The 22,837-nt window shown below is 34.9% G+C and overlaps 1 protein-coding gene across 5 annotated transcripts in view; it reads right to left on the bottom strand.

The window, feature by feature from the left end:
- otud5a (OTU deubiquitinase 5a) overlaps positions 1 to 22,595 on the bottom strand; it is a 61,028-nt gene extending 38,433 nt beyond the window's left edge. For 2 of the 5 annotated variants that reach the window (XM_087263390.1, XM_087263392.1), the window contains exons 1-2: positions 21,794 to 22,595; positions 16,555 to 16,648 (exon numbers count right to left, since the gene is read on the bottom strand). In XM_087263390.1, coding sequence (XP_087119516.1) covers positions 16,555 to 16,648; positions 21,794 to 22,381 — 682 coding nt within the window. In that variant the 5' untranslated portion in view covers positions 22,382 to 22,595. 5 annotated transcript variants of the gene reach the window in all.
- Positions 22,596 to 22,837: the final 242 nt, after the last annotated feature.

Below are 22,837 nucleotides of genomic sequence, written 5' to 3'. Positions count from 1 at the left end.
CCAGTAGGGTGGATTAGTGTACAGGCCTCCCCAAAAAGACAGTCAGACAGTTCCAGCTCATGCAGAAAGCTGCTGCCAAGATTCTGATCAGAACCAAAAAATCAGAGCACATAACACCTGTCCGCAGGTCTTTAAATTGGCTCCCAGTTACATTCAGAATAGATTTTAAAGTATTATTACTGGTCTATAAATCACTAAATGCCCTAGGACCTCAATAAAATGTGCTCGAACATTAGGCACATACAAATCAAGACTTAAAAGACTTTTAAAAACTTTAGCTGTGCCTTTACTGAATGAGCACTGTGCACACATTTTAATCTGTTTTTAATCATTTTAATTCTCTGTTGTTTTTATTTTCTTATACTTGTGTCTTTTATTCCTGTGTATGTAAAGCACTTTGAATTTGAATTACCATTGTGTGTGGAATGTGCTATAAAAATAAACTTGCCTTATATGTTTACAGTTGAACCACTGATTTGACATGTTTCTGGTTCCTTTTCTGGACTTTCTATAAGCTTTTTTTTGGCCTTTGAGCGCTCGGATTTCATCTAAAATATCTTAATTTGTGTTCAGAAGTTGAATGCAGGTCTCAGGGATTGAAACTATAGGGATAGGATTGAGCAAACAGGGATTGAGAGGGAGTAATTAACAACAGGATTAAAATTTTTTGCTAAACTAACCCTTTAACGCTAAAGCAAGGATGTTTATAATGCAATGAAATGCATTGAGTAAAGTTGTTAAAAAGCTATTAGGTTTTTCGTTTTCTTTATTGGAGCAAATTGGAATTCAACCAAAGCATTTGTGGTACCCTCTCATTCCCTGCTCTTTAAGTTCACCCAACTACAATGGCTTAGAAATCTGCAGTGAAATTGGAAAATATATACCATCCATATCTGCTCCTGATGTTTAATCGAGGACTTATGAGCCGAAACGACTGGTCTAAGAAATTAAACACTAAATAGATATCCTCAACAGTAATTGCAACAGATCAGTCCAGTTTTGCTCTTTGACTTCTGCTCTACAACTCTGGTTTACACAGGATCAAAGTAGTCAACATCTTCAAGTCCTTCGCCATTTCCCGTCTCATAGAAACCATGATGTTACATGAGCAAGGGCTTGTGTTGAAACCTGTACTTTCCTGTGCTAGATGGGGGTCGATCAATGCAATGACAAGGAATCTACTAGCAACCCTTGGCTTCAAACTTTGCTCCATGTTTGCCACAAAGCCACAGTACATAACGTCCAGGAGTGAAATGCTATGTTGGACCAATAAAAAGATAATTAAAGGCTGACCTACGCTTTCCACAATTCACATCCACAATAATCCAGTGCACTGACCTGTTTGGGATTGATTTGACCATTTATGCAAGCTTAAAATTCATTACTCCGTGTTTTATTATAAGTGTCTATTTGTTCAATCAATTTTGATGGTTAATGATGATGGTTCACCTAAAAATGAGAACTCATTTTCTCATCCTGATGACTTTTGCTCTATATACTTCTATTTTGTAGGATAAACGGTGTAGATGTGACCTAGTTTACGCTCTTATGCTTTGCTCTTTTCTATATATAAGCATAAATAATGTGTATAACAAATAAGTATGTTAAAATACTGTGCAATGTTGGACAGAGTTAATCGTATTCAATTTATGCATAGCAAATGTATAGTGCATAATGCGCAATATGCAATTTAGGACACAATGTACATGTTTATTGTCTATGTGACGAACAGGTAACATATCTTTACTATAAATTACGCCTTTTGCCTAATACTAATTTACTTCGTAGTTTTTGTTACAGTGGTTAGGATTAGCTACACTGTTAAAAAGCTACAATTACAAATTTATAAAACTATTTTTTCATTTATTAGACAGTTAGATTCCTTATTCTTTTTAAAAATAAAGCAGAGGTGGGAATCAGATCTCGTTTTCACAGACGAGGAATGGTCCAAGGCCCTGTCTTGTGTACAAACCTCTTCTATTTGTGCTCGTCATTCCCTTAATTCAAGTTATTGCATAGAGTTTATTGGACTGAGGCAAAAATATCTCAAATTAATAGTGGTTTTGATCCAAGTTGTTATCAGTGACAACAAGCTCCATAATTACGATGTCATGTTTATTTAAAAATGGTGCTTCTTTAGTTGTCGTTCCCCTGACAAGTGACGATTCTATGTAAACCAATAAGCATTCAGCAGTGAGTGTAGATCCACCCTTTAGGTACCATAATATTGTGCTAGGTATCCTTATGAAAGCGTTCCAAGATGAATTTTTTGACAGTGGAAACATAAATAATTGCTTACTGTACTACGGCTGCACAATATTTGAAAAATCTTACATTGCTATATTTAGTTTTTCTGCAATATATATTGCGATATTTCACTAGATGAACAATTATAATGTTTATTGTTAAAATATTAAACAAATTGCAAGCAAAAATAATTACAATAGAGCAAAGAAAAAGTCACATAAACAGTGCTTTATGGTTTTTCAGAGAGTCAAACAGTAATAAGATGCAGAAATTAAATAATTAAATGTAAAATAAAAAATAACACTATATAGTCTTCTTCATTATATAATAGTTCAGTGGTTACAGTGGTTAGGATTAGCTACACTGTTAAAAGGCTACAATTACAAATTTATAAAACTATTTTTTCATTTATTAAACAGTTAGATTCCTCATCCTTTTTTTTAAATAAAGCAGAGCTGGGAATCAGATCTCGTTTTCACAGACGAGGAATGCTCCAAGGCTGTCTTGTGTAAAAACCTCTTCTATTTGTGCTCGTCATTCCCTTATACAATTCAAGTTTTTGAATTATAAATTCAAAAACTATCTCGAATTAACCCTGGTTTTGATCCAAGTTGTTAGCAGTGTCAACAAGCTCCAGCCACTCTTTTTCGTATTTCAGGCTTTCTTTTAGATATTGAGCCATGCCCCCTAGTAGCATTATTTGGACTTAACCCTACAAATGTTTCCTTGTCATCTACACAATCAAATGCACAAACAGCATTGAGATGTAGAAAATTATTAATTAAATAAATAAAATAACACTATATAGTCTTCTTCATTGTATTAATAATTCATTAAAATAAATCCTCATTAAAGTTACAAATATTGTACAATTTTGTGCCTGAATGCTCTTGAAATGCCTTTAAAACACATACCAAATGTAAAGTTTCACTCTGTTATGGTTATAATTTGCAGTATGTGTATTCTAAACTGTGGTGCTGATAAATGAACATAACTTAACATTGCAAATCCTGCGATGTGACTATTGTGGACACACACATTGCAATTTCGGTGCTGAAACGAGCCCTAATGTAAACCATACTGTACTATTCTGAAACTTACCATTCAGCGTTAACTTTCTTCAAATATAAAGCTGCCACATGATTAACTTGTTGTAATAAGCAATGCAAAACATAACTTGACAGTTTAACACATGTTTTATAAATACTAATGAAAAACAATTGTTGTCTATTGTGTCATACATAGGAAAGAAAAACACTCATTCAGAACCGGGATGACATGAAGGTGAGTAAATAATGGCCACCATTTTATTCTGGGGTGAAACATCCTTTCAAGTACCCAAGGGCAAGGTGGGGAGACGGCGCAGATGAGATTTGGGAGAGAGGAATTTGAACCACACCTTTGCTTGGAGAGCAGGCTGGCGTTTCCCACTCCGTCAAATCATGTTATGGCATTTATGGCATCTGCTCTACAATCACAACAAGATGACGAACAGCGAACGGGAGGAATGCAGTAGAGCTGTCTGTCAGGGGTTCACGGCAGGGCACGGACTGCTTTGTTTACTACTGAAGCAGGTATCTGGAAGAGATCCCGCCGTGCGTGCGGTAGAAAATAAACAGGGCTTACATTGGAATGAGCTTTGCATACGCCGGCGATTTTCATATAAGGGTTCATCCATGTGAGGCTGGGGTTAGTCTTGCCCCAGGTGAGGCCGTTCTCTGCCCACCCTGGCGCGGCCTCAGATCGATCAAAGACAATAACACTTGTTCCAGAAATAGCAGCTAGCATGAGAGGAAACTGAAAACAGCAACTGGCTTGACAAAAGGAAGTGCTTATATTTAAACTAAATTCTGAGGAAACGGCATGAACCAAAGAAGCCTAGATGACAAATATAAAACGGTTTTGTTGCAATACCCTCTGCAGTAGTTCTTGGTCAAAATAAATAATCCATTGAATAGGGTTGTCGCAATAACATTAATTAATCTTACGATACTATAGCTGAAGTATCACGATACCATGTAGTATTATGATACTGTAATTCATAATTCAAATTATAAAGAAAATTGTCAGAAATACTGTATTTTATTTTATAATAGGCCTACTTGAATGTAATTCATAATTCCTTTAAGGCCAAAAAGTATTATTTGCATGTCACTTTACCTAAAATGTATTCATTCTTTTTGTTTGTTTTGTAGAAAAGTGACCAACAAATTATACATTAAAATAAAGATACAAATTATACCAAATGAAATTAGTTATAAATGAGCATTTTTCCAACAAAACTAGGCTATATGAAGTGGTCTAAAATGTTTCAATGTGGTTTCAATGTTTCCTGTTGCTATTTGGAGTTTTTCATCTATTGTTCTCAGGTAACAATTTAAAGTAATTCAAAATTTCACATTGTGAGACGTTCTTTTAAAGAGATTGTTACGGTTGTTGTAGCTACTAAATCATATTAGCAGGAACATAAATTAACCAATTCAGGTGTGTAATCAAACTGAAGAAATATTTTTTCTTCTGGAGAAAGTCTTATTTGTTTTATTTCAACTAGAATAAAAGCAGTTTTTAAATTTTTGTTTCGATAGTCTACAGAACAAACTTACCCTAACCTGCCTGGTTAAACTAATTTACCTATTTAAGCTTTTTAAATGTCACTTTAAGCTGTATAGAAGTGTCTTGAAAAATATCAGGTCAAATATTATTTACTGTCATCATGGCAAAGATAAAATAAATCAGCAATTAGTGATGAGTTATTAAAACTGTTATGTTTAGAAATGTGCAGAATAAATCAGCTCTCCGTTAAACAGAAATTGGGGGAAAAAATAAACAAGGCAGGGTTCAACGCTAAGGATTTTTTCTACTAGTCCGATCGGGCAAAAAAAAAAAAAAAGAGAAAAGTTTATAGCTTTTTATAGTCACATTTATAAAATATTGTGTCAAAATTAATGTCAGTGAATCAAGAATTTAAATATTTAAAAAAATATGAATAAATGTATAATGAGCAAAATTAAAAGTTTTATGCAAACTAAAAGAGCACTATGGAAAAAGTACAGGTATTTTATTGCAGTTTAAAATTATTTGACAAAAGGTGGCTGACTTGCCAAACTGACGGCAAATTGTGCAAAACATCAGTTTATTTTTTCATTGTGTTTTTCCCATATAAATGTCTGCTTCCAAGACGTTAGAAAGAAACCTTTTTTGATTTACCTTTATAATTTGATATTGCAGTCACTTCACTGTACTGGTTGTTACCAGGTTACGGGGGGAAAAAATAGCATGCTCAAAATATCAAATCAGATAAGGGAAACCGAAAAGCAATATAGTGTTTACAACATCACAGAGAAGGTACATTTAAAGACTTAAAAGAAAAACCTTAACATGCATGAAAATGAATAGTCGCAGGCAAATTAAACTTTAGTGACAAGGCAGCACTGTCCCAATCGGGCCAGTAATGATCCTGTCCACTGTCCCAAGCATCTATATGCGTACACCCTCAACAAATCTCTCATTTAAATTTATATTTTCTACAGGATGCTTCACAATATTATATTTGTGTGTCTACATTAGTTTGGTCAGTAGTATACACTAGATATCTCATACGGACCCTGAGCATAGTTCAACAACACCACCACATTTGTAGAGTGCTCCCAAAACAAATGTCATTCAACAGGACTAGTAAAAAGCCAATGTGAAGATGTTGCGTTTAGTGTTGTGTTCGGGTGTAGTAACGAGCGAAGCAAACAAAGCATAAAGGCAGAACATTTCATAGGTAAGATTTGTTTTTAATGTTTTTGTATGTTACGAACTTTTGTGCTAAGCAAGCATTGACAATACTATACTATAGTATTTAATATAATACTATAGAGTCTCTTACTGCACTGACAATAAGGCAAAGTAGCACCAACTTGCACTAAATACAAGGCTTATACTAGTTTTGTTGAATAAAATCAGCAAACAATGTAAATTAAATATGACAACAAGATGCTTCGGTGCCAGAAACTTGTATTATTGTCGGCCAAGTGAACGAGTCATTCATAATGAGGATTCATTCACAAACGAATCGCTCGGAATCGGTTAGAACTAAAAGTGAAAACAGGAGAGAAGGTGTGTTTCGGGACACGGATTAGATCACATTTAACAGGGAGGGAGTATAATGCATTTCCATGCACACAAGCGGTGTCACGTATCCAAATATGCATACTGACCACCGGGAAAACTCCCGATCATAGATATATGTATATATCTCTGGCTCAGGATGGTCACACCTTGGTCCCACATTCATTTCAAAGGAGCACTACCCTATACCAGTGGTTCTCAAACTGTGGTACGTGTACCACTAGTGGTACGCAGGTTTCCTTCTTGTGGTACGCGGAGGAATGAAATATGTCATGTACATGCTACTTATATTTCAAAGTTTGTCTAAAATTATGTATATAATATGCCATATATGACATATAGGCTATATTTCTGAGGTAATCTGCCATGTTTTTTAACTGTGCAGAGTTGTAGTTGCTTTACCGGGCCTACTACGCTACTGTATTTCAATACTGCTCATTTTGGTGGTACTTGGAGAGACAATTTTTTTCTGAGGTGGTACTTGATGAAAAAAGTTTGAGAACCACTGCCCTATACTAATATCTAATATCTAATGACACATTCCTTCGAATAGACAACAATAGCGTAGGGGACATCTAATGTAAATATCTATGTTGAAATACCCTTTAGCAAGCTTTATGTCACTGCCAGAATTCAGCTCATATACTTGGTTACAGAGTCAGGTGCTTTTATCCCAACTCTACTGAGATTTGCCAGGAAAGAGGGAGTCTGATAAAAAAACAAAACAGAACAACGCGCAGCTGGCACTGTTGAATTTCAGAAGAAATGTGCAAATCCATGCCAAAACCAAACAAGTGCACTGTTACTTCGACAAACATTCAGCTTCCTCCAGTGTAGGATTACAATCCACCACGTATCCTTAACTTCAATGGACGACTGGATGAAAGTCAAGCATTTAAATGGACCCGCTTTACGATATTAAAAACTGTACCTTTTAACCTGCTGACCCGCGTACAACCGTTCGCATTATATAACTATTTACAGTCCCAGTTTGAGAACGACATTGGTCAAGCTGTTTTGAAAGGCCTAATTAGTGTTTGTTTAGCTGGCTGGGTCAGGTCACCCCACTCCTAAGTGTAAACAGCGAGTGTGTGTGTGTCTGGTTAATGGTGTCAACTGCTTCCCTGTTCACCGGTGGAGCTCTGGAAAGGCAGGCGGTGCTCTGGGTAACCAGCAGAGCAGCGCTGGAAATGAGAGAGAATGCTGGGAGGGAGGGCAGGGATCAAACATGACACCGATTCCCACGTCTTATAAAGGAGAAGCACATTCCCAACACAAAACCCATGCACAACAATTACTACGGCTGCAAATGTTTTCATCAGGATGTGGTGATTCAGACTTACTCACATCAAAACTGTTTTTTATAATTGAGATGCGGCTCAAGAAAACCACAGTAAAGCAGCTATTACAAAAGTTGTTGAACGTTGTAGATTGGAGGATTCATCGCATTTCGTCAACCAATCGAACAGCAGATGTGTGAAACCACAAAACCCTTTTGAGAGTTTTCTTTGTAATACCAAAACTGAAAAAAAACAGGGTGGTAGGGTTCTCACTAGCAAACAGAAAAACACAGGTGTGTGTGTGTGCATGTGTCCATATTAGTGTACATTTCATGTAAAAATGAAACAGACTTCTCCATGATGCTGTGAAATATGACTGGTCTGATCAGAAACTTGGTCAAAACCAAGTGGCCAGCAGATACTCATCATTTCCATTTCCATTAATAACTGTAGACAAATGAACATTTCTTTTAGCATTGTTCCTCTATTATACAGTTGAAGCCAGAATAATTACCCCCCTGAATTATTAGCCTCCGTTTTTTTTCTCCCCAATTTTTGTTTAATGGAGAGCAGATTTTTTTCAACACATTTCTAAACATAATGGTTTTAATAACTCATTTCAAATAACTGATTTATTTTATCTTTGCCATGATGACAGTACATAATATTTGACTAGATTTTTTTTTAAAGACATTTTTATACAGCTTAAATTGACATTTAAAGGCTTTACTAGGTTAATTAGGTTAACTAGGCAGGTTAGGGTAATTAGAGAAGTTATTGTGTGACAATGGTTTGTTTTGTAGACTATCGAAAAAAAAAATGTAAAAAATATATAGCTTAAAGGGGTTAATATTTTGACCTCAAAATGGTTTTAAAAAAATGAAAAACTACTTTTACGCTAGCCGAAAACGAAAAAAAAAAAGACTTATTCTGGTAGACAAAATATTATCAAACACACTGTGAACATTTCCTTGCTCTGTTAATCATCATTTGGGAAATATTTAAAAAAGAAAAAAAAAAACAATTCTGACTTCAACTGTATATCCTCCCTGGATAAAAGCATCTGTTAACTAAATTTACAAAATGTAAATGATGCTTACAGATTCTTTAAAATGGTATAAAAGGAGCCTATACAACTCAAAAGCTAATTACTTTTTAAATCAAACTTTGTTTAAATATAATTGAACTTTTTGTTTGGTTAATAACAGCAAAGCTTAGTTAGCTTCAATAATGAAAAGGGCGATGTCCACATACCATGACTCTGAATTTTGTAATAGTTTAGTTTCTCATATTCACAATACACAATCTAACCTGACATTCCAGCCTGATCTCACGAGGAAACGCAAGTATTTTATGTTTTGTCAGTTTAGTGGCTAATTCGTACGAATTTGTACAAGATCAGTCATACGAAAATGTAAGATTTTAAAAAGGAGGCATGGCACCCAACACCACCCCTAACCCCAACCGTCATTGAATGATGAGCAAATAATACTAAATTGTATGAATTACATTGCACAAATTCATACGAATTAGCTACTAAATCAAAAAGTTACGAATTGCCATGAGATTGCGTTGGACATTCCTAGTTCATAGCCTGCAGTGAGAAGACTCATATCGCTAATATGCAAATGTTTATGCAATGTTTGTAATAAGTTTACATGGACACCAATAATCCAATTTTAATACGATGAAGACAATACTCTGATAAAAAGTCTACTTTCTAAGCAGTGATTTTTTATTAATTTAATCCGATTGAGGTCATAATCGAACTAAACAGAAATGGATTTAAGACGTGGAGTATGTCGATTTTTCGCATTACTGAAGTGCAGAACATACATGTAAACACCGAAATCAAACTACTACCATCGTGTGGGATTTCGGCACATTTTGCGACAGGAAAGTCCACATACACGCGGCTGTTTGACACTATTCTCTGCACTCTCTACCAATTCAGTGAAGGACTACATACACCAGCATCATGAAATGCAGAAGTTTTTTTTTTCCATATGGTGTGCGGTATCAAATTCAATTAAAACAACACTCATCCAGCAGTTCATACTCGTATCCAATATCTCCTTTGTCACGAGAGCATGAATGAAATATTCCTGAAAGAAAGTGAAAGTGCCAAACTGCAGTTAAAGTTAACTAATTAAAAATGAAATGACATGAAACTCCAGAAGAAATGTGGATAGCGTAATGACACAATGACGTAATCGAATTATGAGCTATAACATGTAAAACAGGATCATGAAAGGAACATTCAAAAAGCATCTTATTGAAACGCCTTAATCTGTCTTATTCAGAATAAGGCAAATCATTTGATTTCTGATGTCCATGTAAACGTAGTCAATGTTCCCAGCATAAAGTATAAGATAGGTCAAAAATAGTACTAAAAGTTTGTGTGCAAATGTTTAGTCTACCACAAATTACCATTGAATAGGCTTCTTAGGATATAAAACTCTGTGAGATAAAATACCTTGGAAATTCATTTGCAAACCAATTTGCAAACATTGCATAAGCATTTGCATATTAGCGCTATGAGTTGTCTCACTGCAGGCCATAAACTAGGTATGTCAGGTTAGCTTGTGCTGACTATGGGAAACTAAACTATTTCAAAATTCAGAGTCATTGTATGTGAATACCGCCTTTTTATTATTGAAGCTATCTAAGCTTTACTGTAGTTAACCAAAAAAAGTAATACTTATATTTAAATATAAAGTTAATATTTTATTTAAACAAGGTTTAACCAAAACCCAAATGACCAAAAAGACAGTGCTCAATATAAATGAGCACACTCCATTTTTTATCCACTTATTTTCCTTCAGCCTAGTCCCTCATTTATCAGGGGTCAACACAGCGGAATGAACCGCCAACTATTCCAGCATGTTTTACGCAGCGGATGCCCTTCCAGCCACAAAACAGTACTAGGAAACATTCATATACTTTTACATTTCCACACACACTCGTACACATAGTAAGTACATATAGCTCATATCTTTGGACTGTGGGGGAAACTGGAACACCCGGTAGAAAACCCAAGCCAACATGGGGAGAACATGCAAACTCACACACACAGAAATGCCAACTGGCCCAGCTGGGACTTGAAGGAGCGACCTTCTTACAGTTAGGCGACATTGCTAACCACTGAGCCACCATGCCACCTACTACCAATTTCGAAAATGAGTATTTTTGAGCATTTTTCAGTGAAAATAAGTAATATATTTTGGTGCATTTGAGCAAAACAGATTTATTTATAGGATATATTTATTAAAAATATTTTTTTGTAACTGAACATCTTAAGAAATGGAAAGAAAATACATTTAAATTCATAAAAAATGTTGGAAAAATACAAACTACAAAATTTCAACAAAAGTTTATTAATGTTTTTTTTTTCTTGAATTTTCCTCTTTTTAAAAAAATAATAAATAATAATCTAATAAATTTCCCTAATATACACATTTTGTATAGTCATTTTAGACTGTTATCACGTGTTATTTAGTTAGATTAGCTTCATATTTGGCTTCAGTGCTGACTAATCTAATTTAATGCACAATTATAAGAATTTAACGGTTCATATAGATTTTTCAGGGGTGTACTCAAACATGTTCCTGAATATATGTAATAAATATCAGCATGAAAAAGATGCAACACAGTGTTCTCAAAAAATGTGACTCAGCACAAGTTTTTTCAGCACAAACGCCAGCAAACCATCATATGAGAGTGATTTCTGAAGGAAGAGGCAACAATGAAAACTGGAGCAATAATGCTGCAAATTGAGCTTTGACATAACAAAAAATAAAGTCCACTTTAAAATCTATTAAAACAGAAAACAACATGTCAGTTTTTACCGCATCAAATAAATGCAGTTTAGAGAAACGTCTTTCAAAAAACAATTTACAGACTCCAAACAGTTGAACCGTAACGCAAGCTTGTTTAGACGTAAATGATTATTATGGAGATAATCATGGGAATCAAACGCTGCCCTCCTGACCTACCTTTTTATAATGTGAGAACCAAAACAACAACAAAACAATCAGGACGGCTGGGAAAATAAGGGCAAAATCTGATAGCGGAGATCTGTTTTGCTGCAGCTGCCTTGTTGACAGGACTGATTAAATGATGAGAACAATCTTAAATTCGTAAACAACCTGACAGCGCACAATATTGAAGTGTAATAAGTCATTTATAAACAGGCAAATCATGAAAAACGGGATGTTTTTTAATATAAAAAGCTACACAGATAATTTAAGAAATCACTGTGCCAGTTCAGGGAAATAAATGCTGCTGCTGCTGCAAAAAAAAAAAAAAACCCCGAAAATAAACAGTCTCATCTTGACCCCTGTTATAAGCAGCAATTCAGATGATGTTCATTTCTATATAAATCAAATATATTATTACTTCAGGCTTACAAAAAAACTATAAAAACATGAGGGCATAAAAAGGTAAAGCATTTCAGGAACAAGAACTGTCATAACAGGGTTTCTTCAGAGCGTCGCAATAATAATACTAATCTAATCCCTATCCATATCTATTACTTTAAATCCACAGCGTCCTGTAAGAAACTCTCCTGTCCCCGGGTTATCATGATCCCACTGACTGTGAGAACCTTATTACCATCGGGCCAGTTATATAACCTGTATTGTTTGACTGGAGTGATTGTTTGGAGATGGATAGTTTCACACCTGCGGTGCAAGAACTGTGGCACGGTGTCCCTGATGGGAACGCTTCATGTAGGTCAGCGCATCACATGCCTGTCTATCAAATCCTACATTAAACTCACACAGGAATTAAAGAATGGGAGGGAAATTGATGAAATAAATGTATGCATGCATGAGAGAGAGAGAGAGAGAGAGAGAGAGAGAGAGAGAGAGAGAGAGAGAGAGAGAGAGAGAGAAAGAGAGAGAGATCTGAAAAGGAAACAGAGAGATGAAAGAGAGAATGAAAATTGGGTGAGATGTCACTCAATGGTGGTTGCAGAGACATAACCTCTGGTAGACAAATTTACTAATTAACATATATTGTGTCCACTAGACTAAACAGATTGCTTTGTTATGATAAAAAAAATCACCCATATTGAAAAATTAAATGTATGCTATTTATAAGACATTTGCTTATTATATTTGGTATCTAAACTATGGTATAATGTATGGTGTCTCAAATCAAAATAGTATATAATATATAAAGAAAAAGGTGATGTAGGATTATGGGAGTGAGTCAAAAGTGAGCCCCATTTTAGTAGCTTAAGTTTTCCATCACACCCTCAGAGGGTTTTTTGGTAGTCATTGGATATGCAAGATCCAAATAAACTCTGTATTTGGGGTAAATATAAAACTAAAGTAGAGTTTTACTAGCTGAAAGTGCAGTGTAATAGAACAGTTATGCTGCAAGCAGATAGCAGGTTATGTTTTAAACGCAAGTGTCTGACTTCACTTATAAAGATGAGCAGCGCCACCTTGAGGAATGTTCTGGTAGTTGCTCAAAAAAACAACAACAATAAAGGAACATGCTTAAACTGTTATGTAGATTTTTGCCTAAGGTTTTTTGCCATATTTATTCAAATGCTTGTAGCACAGTATTTAAAATCAACATGCCTTTAAAAATAAAAGTATGCTTTCCTGAATACTTTACTGTGTAATCGAGGAGATTAAACTCATGAGTGAAAAGAAAAACAATGATTCAGCTTAATTTTTTATGTGTGTCATATGACAAATTAGACTAGTTCCATAGTTAAACACAAGTTTTATGATTTTTTTAAAATCCGTTTAGCCTATATCTGGGTCTGATGGGAACATTTTCAGCTTAGCTTAGCATAGATAATTGAAACGGATTACACTGTTAGCATCTCAAAATTGAACAAATAATTTAAAAAATCCTTTTTAAAGCTCTTCTGTAGTAACATTGTGTTGTAAGACCGATGTAAATGAAAAGTTGCTATTTTGACATACATATACTCTTATACGGACAAATTATCTTACCCAATTCACCTATACCACATGTGTTTGGAGTTCTGGGGAAAACCGGAGCACCCGGAGGAAACCCACGGAAAGATGGTGAGAACATGCAAACTGCACACAGAAATGGCAACTGACCCAGCCGAAGCTTGAACCAGTGACCTTCTTGCTGTGGGGCGACAGCACTACCCACTGTGCCGCCATGGTAAAACTCAACTGTTTTAAAAATAGAGAAGCTGTAAAATGAACCTATATATTTTTTTAAAGTGGAGTGTTCTTTATAAATAGAAATCCTTATTTCAGGAAAAAGTAGGTCTTTATGTGTCGTAGTCATGTTCGACCTAATCTGGGATGTGTTTTTCAAAAGCATCTTCATAAATAGATCACAGAAATGAGAAGAAGAATGATTTTGATGATTTAGGATGTTCTTGCTGTGAAGCGAACGTGCTATACCGCAGCCCTACACCCCATTTTGAAAATGAATATTTTTATCCATTTCTCAGTGATTATAGGCAATGTATCTTGGTGCAGTTGAATATAGCAGACTTCTTAAACAGATATATTTATTAAAAATATATTTTAGTCAACAAACATAACTAGAAATTAAAAGACAATACAATTAAACTCAAGCAAATTATAGCAAAAAAAAAATTACAACCTACAAAATTTCAATTAAATTTTTCGCATTTTTTGCTTCTCTTGTTTTTCCTCTTTTTTAAAATTTGTGTTTAATATTTTTCTATAACATAAAAATTTGGGGCGAAGCACTGGCACAGTAGGTAGTGCTGTCGCTTCACAGCAAGAAGGTCGCTAGTTCGAGCCTCGGCTGGGTCAGTTGGTGTTTCTGTATGGAGTTTGCATGTTCTTCCTGCGTTCGCATGGACTTCCTCCGGGTGCTCCGGTTTCACAATCCAAAGACATGCTGTGAATATATATTTGGCTGTGCTAGTTTTTGGACCGTTATCGCAAGTTATTTAGATTAGCTCCAGATTTGGCTTCAGTACAGACTAATCCAGGGGTGCCCACACTCAGCCCTGGAGGGCCGGTGTCCAGGAGAGTTTAGCTCCAACCCTAATCAAACACACCTGAACCAGCTAATCAAGCTCTTACTAGATATACTACAAATATCCTGGCAGATGTGTTGAAGCAAGTTCGAGGTAAACTCAGCTGGACACTGGCCCTCCAGGACTGAGTTTGGACACACCTGGACTAATCTACTGTATATGCACAAAGATAATATTGTAAAGCTTCTATTTAAAAAAATATGAATTCAAAAGGAAAATTTGTGGGGAGTGTACTTGTATTTGCTGAGCAGTATATATATAAAGCTGAAGTCAGAATTATTAGCCACCCTGTTTATTTTTTACCCAATTTCTGTTTTATGGAAAGATTTTTTTTTCAACACATTTCTTAACATAATAGTTTTAATAACTCATTTCTAATAACAGTTATTTTTTCTTTGCCATAATGACAGTACATTTTCTCCAAAAGAAAAACTATTATCAGACATACTGTGAAAATTTTCTTGCTCTGTTAAACTTCATTTGGGAAATATTTTAAAAAGAAGAAGAAAAATTTAAAAAGGGCCAAATAATTCTGACAATTTCAATTGTGTGTATAAAAAACATATTTTAACATTATATAAAAATTTTTGAACAGAGTTATGGGACCAGTAAACCAGTCTGTAAACATGTTTTGTACTTTAAATGAGGAAAATATTAAACATGCGTTATGGACAAAAAAAGTGACAAAAAAAAAGTCTGCGGGTTTACAGTATACAACATACTTTGTAGAAATTCTTGAAATTAAACTGCAAAACCTAAAAGAAACAATGATAATCAAAAGGAGAAGATTTGGCTCTATATAGAACATACTTTTTTATTTAATTTAATTTAATATTTTCACATTTATGATGAAAAAGTACAAGGAAGCGCCGGCGAAGTGAGGCAACAGTACGAGGAAGCACCAGCGTCTTTCAAATCTGCGGTGTGAGGACGATTTTGCCGGTAAGTATAATGCCAAAAAAAGAAAAAAAACAGCAAACAAAAAATAACTGTGGGCACATCTGCAGCACCATCACCCAGCAATATCACTGTCTGAAGGCAGGATAGCAGAGAAAGTAAAAAAGTCTTCGAAACAGCAACAATCCCTCGCTGAATCTTTCAAGCAAACATACCCAACTGATTATGAGAGACACATAAAATAACAAAGGCAATGCGGGTGTTTATTGCTAAAGATTTCCAGCCGTTTTCAGCGATTGGAGATGCAGACTTTTGTCATTTTATAAAAGCACTCGATCCGCGTTACAGACTACAGTCTCGCATTTTTTCAGCACCGAGATAATTAAGATGGTTTATTTATGTTTACTTATGTACAAATATGTTTATTTGAAAAGGCCAATTTATTTTTATTAACTTCAAATTTATGTTTATTTTCAAAGTGTAGGATTTTATGTGTTCAGCAGTTTGTAAATGGGCTACCAGCAGCTGTAAGATTCAGTGTTATTTTTTTTATACAATACACTAGGAACTACTGTACTTTTCTTGGCTTTTAAGTAAAACAAAATGAGTATTGCAATAAATTGTTTTTATTTTTTTCTCCTTAACCTCTTACTGTTCCTATTGCCTATAAAATAAAATAAAAAAACACGTCTCAAGCCATGAGAACCGAACCAAAAACCATGTTAAAAAACCATGGTATGTATTGAACTGTGGGCTAACTGTATTGTTGCATCCTTAATATATATATATATATATCCTGATCGGGAGGTAACGTCCAATTCTGATCGAATCTTAAACCGTGTGATTGTGCCCAATTTCCAATCACGTGATCTGATCTGGACATCCCTTATGAAATCTAAAATAGTATTCTGCTAAATTGAAAATACAATGGTTCTAGAGTTCATAGGTTCTAGTTAATAACATGAAAACAGAAAATAAAGTTATTAATATTGTACCCACCAACAGCTCTGAAGAGGCAGGCACCATCTTCCTTCATTTTTTTGATGACAAATCCTTTCTTTTCCTGGAGTGCTTTTTCAAACCAGTGTTCCTGCTGTAACAGAGGAAGAACTTCAGAACAAGCACAGCAGCAGTCTATTATTATGTGTCTATTAAACACACAGACCTCTGAAGTTATTGCCATAGTATGAATTTCTCATTGTCAACAAAGCATCACAAATAAGATCACATTTTATAAACCAGCAGAGTCTAAATCCTTATATCTACTTTCAATAATTGTGTATTGCAAATAAAACTATTTATTAATGTCTCTTTTGCTCATCATTATATACTATTATACCATGATTAGAAGTAAACACCACATTTAAAAAAACACCTAGTTTAACACACTTTTTAATCCATACTTTTTAACCCATTAAGCAGATCCCTGGGTCTAGGGGAGGACTTTTAGCTTAGCTTAGCATAGAACATTGAATCGGATTAGACCATTAGCATCTCAAAAATGACCAAATAGTTTTTTTTTAATCCTTTAAGCTCTCTATCTATGTATCTATGTATCTATCTATCTATCTATCTATCTATCTATCTATCTATCTATCTATCTATCTATCTATCTATCTATCTATCTATCTATCTATCTATCTATCTATCAATCTATCTATCTATCTATCTATCTATCTATCTATCTAGATCATGGGAGACCAACCCTGTTCCTGGAGATCGACCTTCCTGCAGCTTTCAGTTGCAACCCATATTAAACACACCTGCCTGTAATTATTAAGTGCTGTTCAGGTCCTAATTAATTCATTTAGGTGTGTTTGATAAAGGTTTGAGCTGAACTCTTTAGGAAGGTCGATCTCCAGGAACAGGGTTAAGCACCCCGGATCTAGATAGATAGATAGATGTACATACATATTTACATACATACAGTTGAAGTCAGAATTAGTAGCCCCCCTGACTTATCAGCACCCCTGTTTATTTTTTTCCCCCCAAATTTCTGTTTAATGGAGGGAAGATTGTTTCAGCACATTTCTAAGCATAATAGTTTTAGAAACCTATCTCTAATAACTGATTTATTTTATCTTTGCCATGATGACAGTAAATAATATTTTACTTGATATTTTTCAAGACACTTCTGTACAGTTTAAAGTGACATTTAAATGCTTAACTAGGTTAATAAGGTGAACTAGGCAGGTTAGGGTAACTAGGCAAGTAATTGTATAACGATGGTTTGTTGACTATCGGAAAAAAAAAATTAGCTTAAAGGGGCTAATAATTTTGTCCCAAAATAGTTTTTTTTTTATTTAAAACTGATTTTATTCTAGCTGAAATAAAACAAATAAGACTTCCTCCAGAAGAAAAAATATTATCAGACATACTGTGAAAATTTCCTTGCTCTGTTTAACATAATTTGGGATATACTTACAAAAAGAAAAAAAAATCAAAAGGGGGCTTATAATTCTGACTTCAACTGTATATACATACACACATACATACATATAGCAGCTTATTTTTAATTTTAAGAAATTTAACTATTAAACAATTCAACTATTAGTTTAGGTGATGTCATGTTAGTATCTCAACATTCTCTGAATAAGAAAAAAAGAATTTCTGAATATAACTGTTTCTACTTTGAATGTCTGAGATAAAAAAAACATAGACTTTACATACCAGAATGCAGTCAGAACTAAAAATGGCTTCACAATTTGCTTCATTTATTTTTTTTCTACAACACCATGCTTTTATGACTAACAATAAGGACTACATTTGCAAAGGCAAAGCTCATTTTTTTACAAACATCTGCTTCCAGACAAGAAAAACCTTGAAAAAAAGTTCAACATAGAGCAAGTTTTTCAGAATCTATGTCATCTGAGGCCACTGACTAATGCATCTTTACTTGGAGAATCAATGAACATCAATCTGTTTGTCTATCTATTTATCAAATTATTGGTCTAATAGAGATGCTTTGATTAATTAGCTGCATATCTGCTATGGTCAAATATTAATAGAGCTTGAGAAAACATCAAAGTGAACACAAATATCCCACAAATTCAATGAGGAAGTAAAAAATGAATGAAAAGTGTTAGATTGAAGCATCGTATTAGATCTTTGCACTTCTGTTAAGGTTATTTTCAAACATTTCTTTGCAGCACTGAACATGTATACCAATTACATGCTTTTTGTTATTGAAGTTATTAATGTAGTAAACAATCAGTGCCATTTATATTAGTCATGAATAAAAGTGCAGAATGCTTGCACTTAGAGATTTGTTGAATGCTTACTGACTGAATTCTTTATTGCAGCTTCAGTCACTATAACAGGAGTTTCTGCATATCTTGAGCTAGACTATAGCGTCATGGGTTGGTGTGTTTTCTCTGTGTACCCAGCGCTGGTTCATTAAGTATTTTCCCATTCATTTTTCCCATTGGGATTTTTGTACAACTCTCTGTTTAACCTGTTTAACAGAGCAGCTATGAGGAGACTGACGTTTTAAACATTAGTTTTTAAGAAAAAAAAGTATATGAAAATCTGACAAATAGACGGTGGTGCATCATTTTATCAGGGAAAAAACTACAATCCCATGAAGCATTGCAAAATGATACAAGGGCTTTTAAAACAGTGAAGAAATAAAGATTTTGGTTGCATATAGAAACAAAAACATTTTTAGGTTTAGAGTAAAATATGAATATATATATATATATATATATATATATATATATATATATATATATATATATATATATATATATATATATACACCATACAGACCGTAAAATTATTACTTCTATTTAGAAAATAAATAATTAATAATTAAATAAATAAAAAAGACTTTGTCCAAAAGAAAAATATTTAATAATAAATACTATGGGAAAATTATTTGGTGTTAAACATCACTTAGGAAATAATCAAAAATGAAGAAAAATTTCCATTTTTAAAATGTAAATATTTTTTCTAAAATGCGTATTCTTACAATGCTAATGTTTATTATGATTCAGTGCCTAAGTATGTGCTTGTGTAAGAAACCCAATTTGCTTAACAGCTTTGTTAAAAAAATTACGAATATGCACTTACCTTAGAAAAATTCTGACGATCTTTAATTAAAACAAAGTGTCAAAAGTTCAAATATTTAATCCAAAAGATGTTTAATTTACCTATAACATTACAGTTTTAATTTATATATTAATTAAATAATAATTAACAGTTAATCAAGTCACATGATAAACACTGTCATATTTTGTTTTATTATGCACTATATTAAAGCAACACACCCAAGCCATGGTTTAGTGAATTTACAACAGCTAAGGGGTGTTGTTGGGTGTAAATTCACATTAAACTACAGCTTCTTTAGTTTAAAACTTTTTGAAAAGAGTTATTCCATATGTATCATGTATCAAAGTTTTACAAAATACAACAAATTTAGTTTAACAGTTTCTTTCACTCAAGAAAGCGATAGGTGTGTGCTTGTAGATTAATTTACAACAGCTTTAAATACAGCCTAACCAATCACAATCAAAGACCAGAACTATGCATTTTATAAAATAAAATATACATATTTTAAAAATCAATGCAAAGTCATTTGTCATTGTCACAACACCATTTCTCCAAATGCTTAGGGGAAAAAAAACTTTTGATTTCAGTGACTCACATATTGGACAGTTTAGTTTTAACTTGTTGCCTGCTGTTATGTTCAGTTTCACGTTGTCTCTTTATTAAGCAGAGAATAGAATATGCATAGTGTTTTGCTGTAGCTTCATTGTTTTGCAGGCTTATACAAATGTTTTCTGGCAAATGAATATATTACCCTGGACCAAAAAAAAAAAAAAAACGCAAGTATCTGTTTTTTTTTACATTAGGATTCTTAGGACATCTGTAAGTTGAATATAGAAACTTTCCACTGATGTATACTTTGTTAAGATAGGACTGTATTTGGCTTAAATAAGAACATTTGAAATCTGAGAGTAAAAAAAAAATTAAAAAACCACCTTTAATTTCTTTAAAATAAAGTGCTTCACAATGCACATTACTAATCAAAAGTTCAGATCAGGCAGCCTGATTTCACGAGGAAACAAATTCATACGAGTTCAGTTGTACGAAATTGTATGATTTTAAAAAGGACCCGTGGTACCTAACCTCACCCCTAAACACAACCGTCATTGGGGGATGAGCAAATTGTACGAATTATATCGTACAAACTCATACAAATTAGCCACTAAATCAAAAAGTTACAAATTTCCATGGTACTGTGTTGGATCAGGGGATCAGGACCAAAAACCAAACTTGATTAAGGCTAGTGGGCCGAAGGCGATTTATAGCTGTCATGGTTAATTTCGTAATTTATTTAATAATAACTAGAAAACACTGCTTTACATTAACTGATGCAGTATAATTTTTGTTTACATTTTATAATGAACTTATTACAGTACAAACAAAACTATCTTATTTATAACAGAATGGAGTTACACTAGTTTTTTGCCTTGATTTGCTCGCCGATGTCTTCATCGAGCAACAGTATTTACATTTTAAGAACGCGGATTCATTTACAACATTCAATTGAAACATTTGTTTCAGTTAGCTTTTTTTTTTTTTTTGCTTAGCAATAAAATCCCCCCAACCCTCTCTATCACTCACGCTCCTCTCAGATAGGATGGTGGGCCAAATCAATGGTAACAAAGTGCCAACTTTGTCCCGCAGGCCCTACTTTGAGAATCTCTGGTTTAGATATATTGACAGTATATAATATAATATAATATAATATAATGTATTAAACACAATCTTTACTTGCAAGTTTAATGATTTTTGGCATAAAAAATCATTTTGAGTTGTAAAATGTATTAATAATAATATACCCGCCTTGCAGCAACAGACTGATCTTGTCATCAGGTGTCACATATTTGTTCTGTTTATTTGTTTGATTCTCACAGTAATAGGCAATGTAAACGCAATAATTAATAATAATATAAATACAATAGTAAACCTGGTGTATTCCTTGCATTTATAAAGACTAACAGTAGCTGTCAACATCAATCTGTCAAATCATTCAGTTTATCTTATCTTGTCTGTATATTTATCCATTCAACTGGTGTCTGTCTTATCTATCTATCTATCTATCTATCTATCTATCTATCTATCTATCTATCTATCTATCTATGTATGTATCTGAACAGTGTCAGACCACGTGTCACACATTAAACAGTTGTTTATGACTCTCAGCATTAGGTGACATCATCCATCCACATACCTGTTCAACAGTCGCTGGGTCCTCTGACTGTAGTCTGGAAGCATTCTCATACTCATCCTCACTGTTATACCCGGCTCCTTCCTCCTGCTCGGGACTGGGACCCCCTACTCCACCTCCTCCACCACCGCCGCCTCCACCCCCCGCAGCCCCGGGTCCGGTGCCTCCACCGGCCACCCCACCGGAGCAAGTCGCTTGTCGTCTCCTCTTACTGAGCCCAGGCCCCGAGCAGCAACCTCCCATGCCACCTCCACACCCCACCCCACCTGACAGCTCAGCCCGATTGCCTGACACGCACGCCATCCCTGTCGCGTCCCCGGGGCCACCCGAGGACCCGGCACCCACCGGCGGAGGAGAGGCCTGCTGCGGCCGGGAGCTGGATTCAGTTCGCCTGTCCTCTCTGGACGCCGGCGGAGCGGCTTGATAGGACCAGGGTGGCGGGGAAGCGCGGGGCCTCGCACCCGGCCGGACCCCGTGGGAGTGTTGGTGCTGATGCTGGTGCGAGTCGGAGCCGGTCCGTCGGTCGGGGTCGTCAGGGTGATCGGACACACCGACCGACGAGTTCGGCTTCTTCTTCGGCAGGATCGTCATGACCGTTCAGGAAGGGTGTCCGTTTTAACGCCTCCGAACGCGGTTTAACATTTAAACTTGAGCGTCTTGTGTGTTGTAATGTTCGCCCCTTTCACCCCGGAGCGAATTTGATTCAACTCGAGGTGATTTTGAGGGTAAAAACGGCGGATAACAGAACAAAAACAAACCGTCTTCCGTCCCTCGGTCCTGCTGTTGCCACACAACATCAACATACAGCTGACGACGCCATCACGTCATTTCCGTCTCGCTGCTTGTTCCGCCTTTCGGCTTCTGAAGCTGTCAGATGAATTGTTCATTCATTCTTTCATAAATGTGTGTTTTGTTTGCTGGTCAGTATTTAATGGTGCTGCATTAATAGAATATAACCTATTTATTTGTTTAATATATTTGTCTATTTATGGATGAACGTAAACAGGCAAGAGTGGGAAATTACAAGCAACAAATAATTTCATTTTT

This window comes from Danio rerio, chromosome 8, assembly GCF_052040795.2.
Source record: "Danio rerio strain M-AB ecotype USA chromosome 8, GRCz13ab, whole genome shotgun sequence".
In the NCBI taxonomy this organism is placed as follows: Eukaryota; Metazoa; Chordata; class Actinopteri; order Cypriniformes; family Danionidae; genus Danio; species Danio rerio.
Note: the sequence above shows the minus strand (reverse complement) of the source record. Positions and strands in the feature narration are given on the sequence as shown.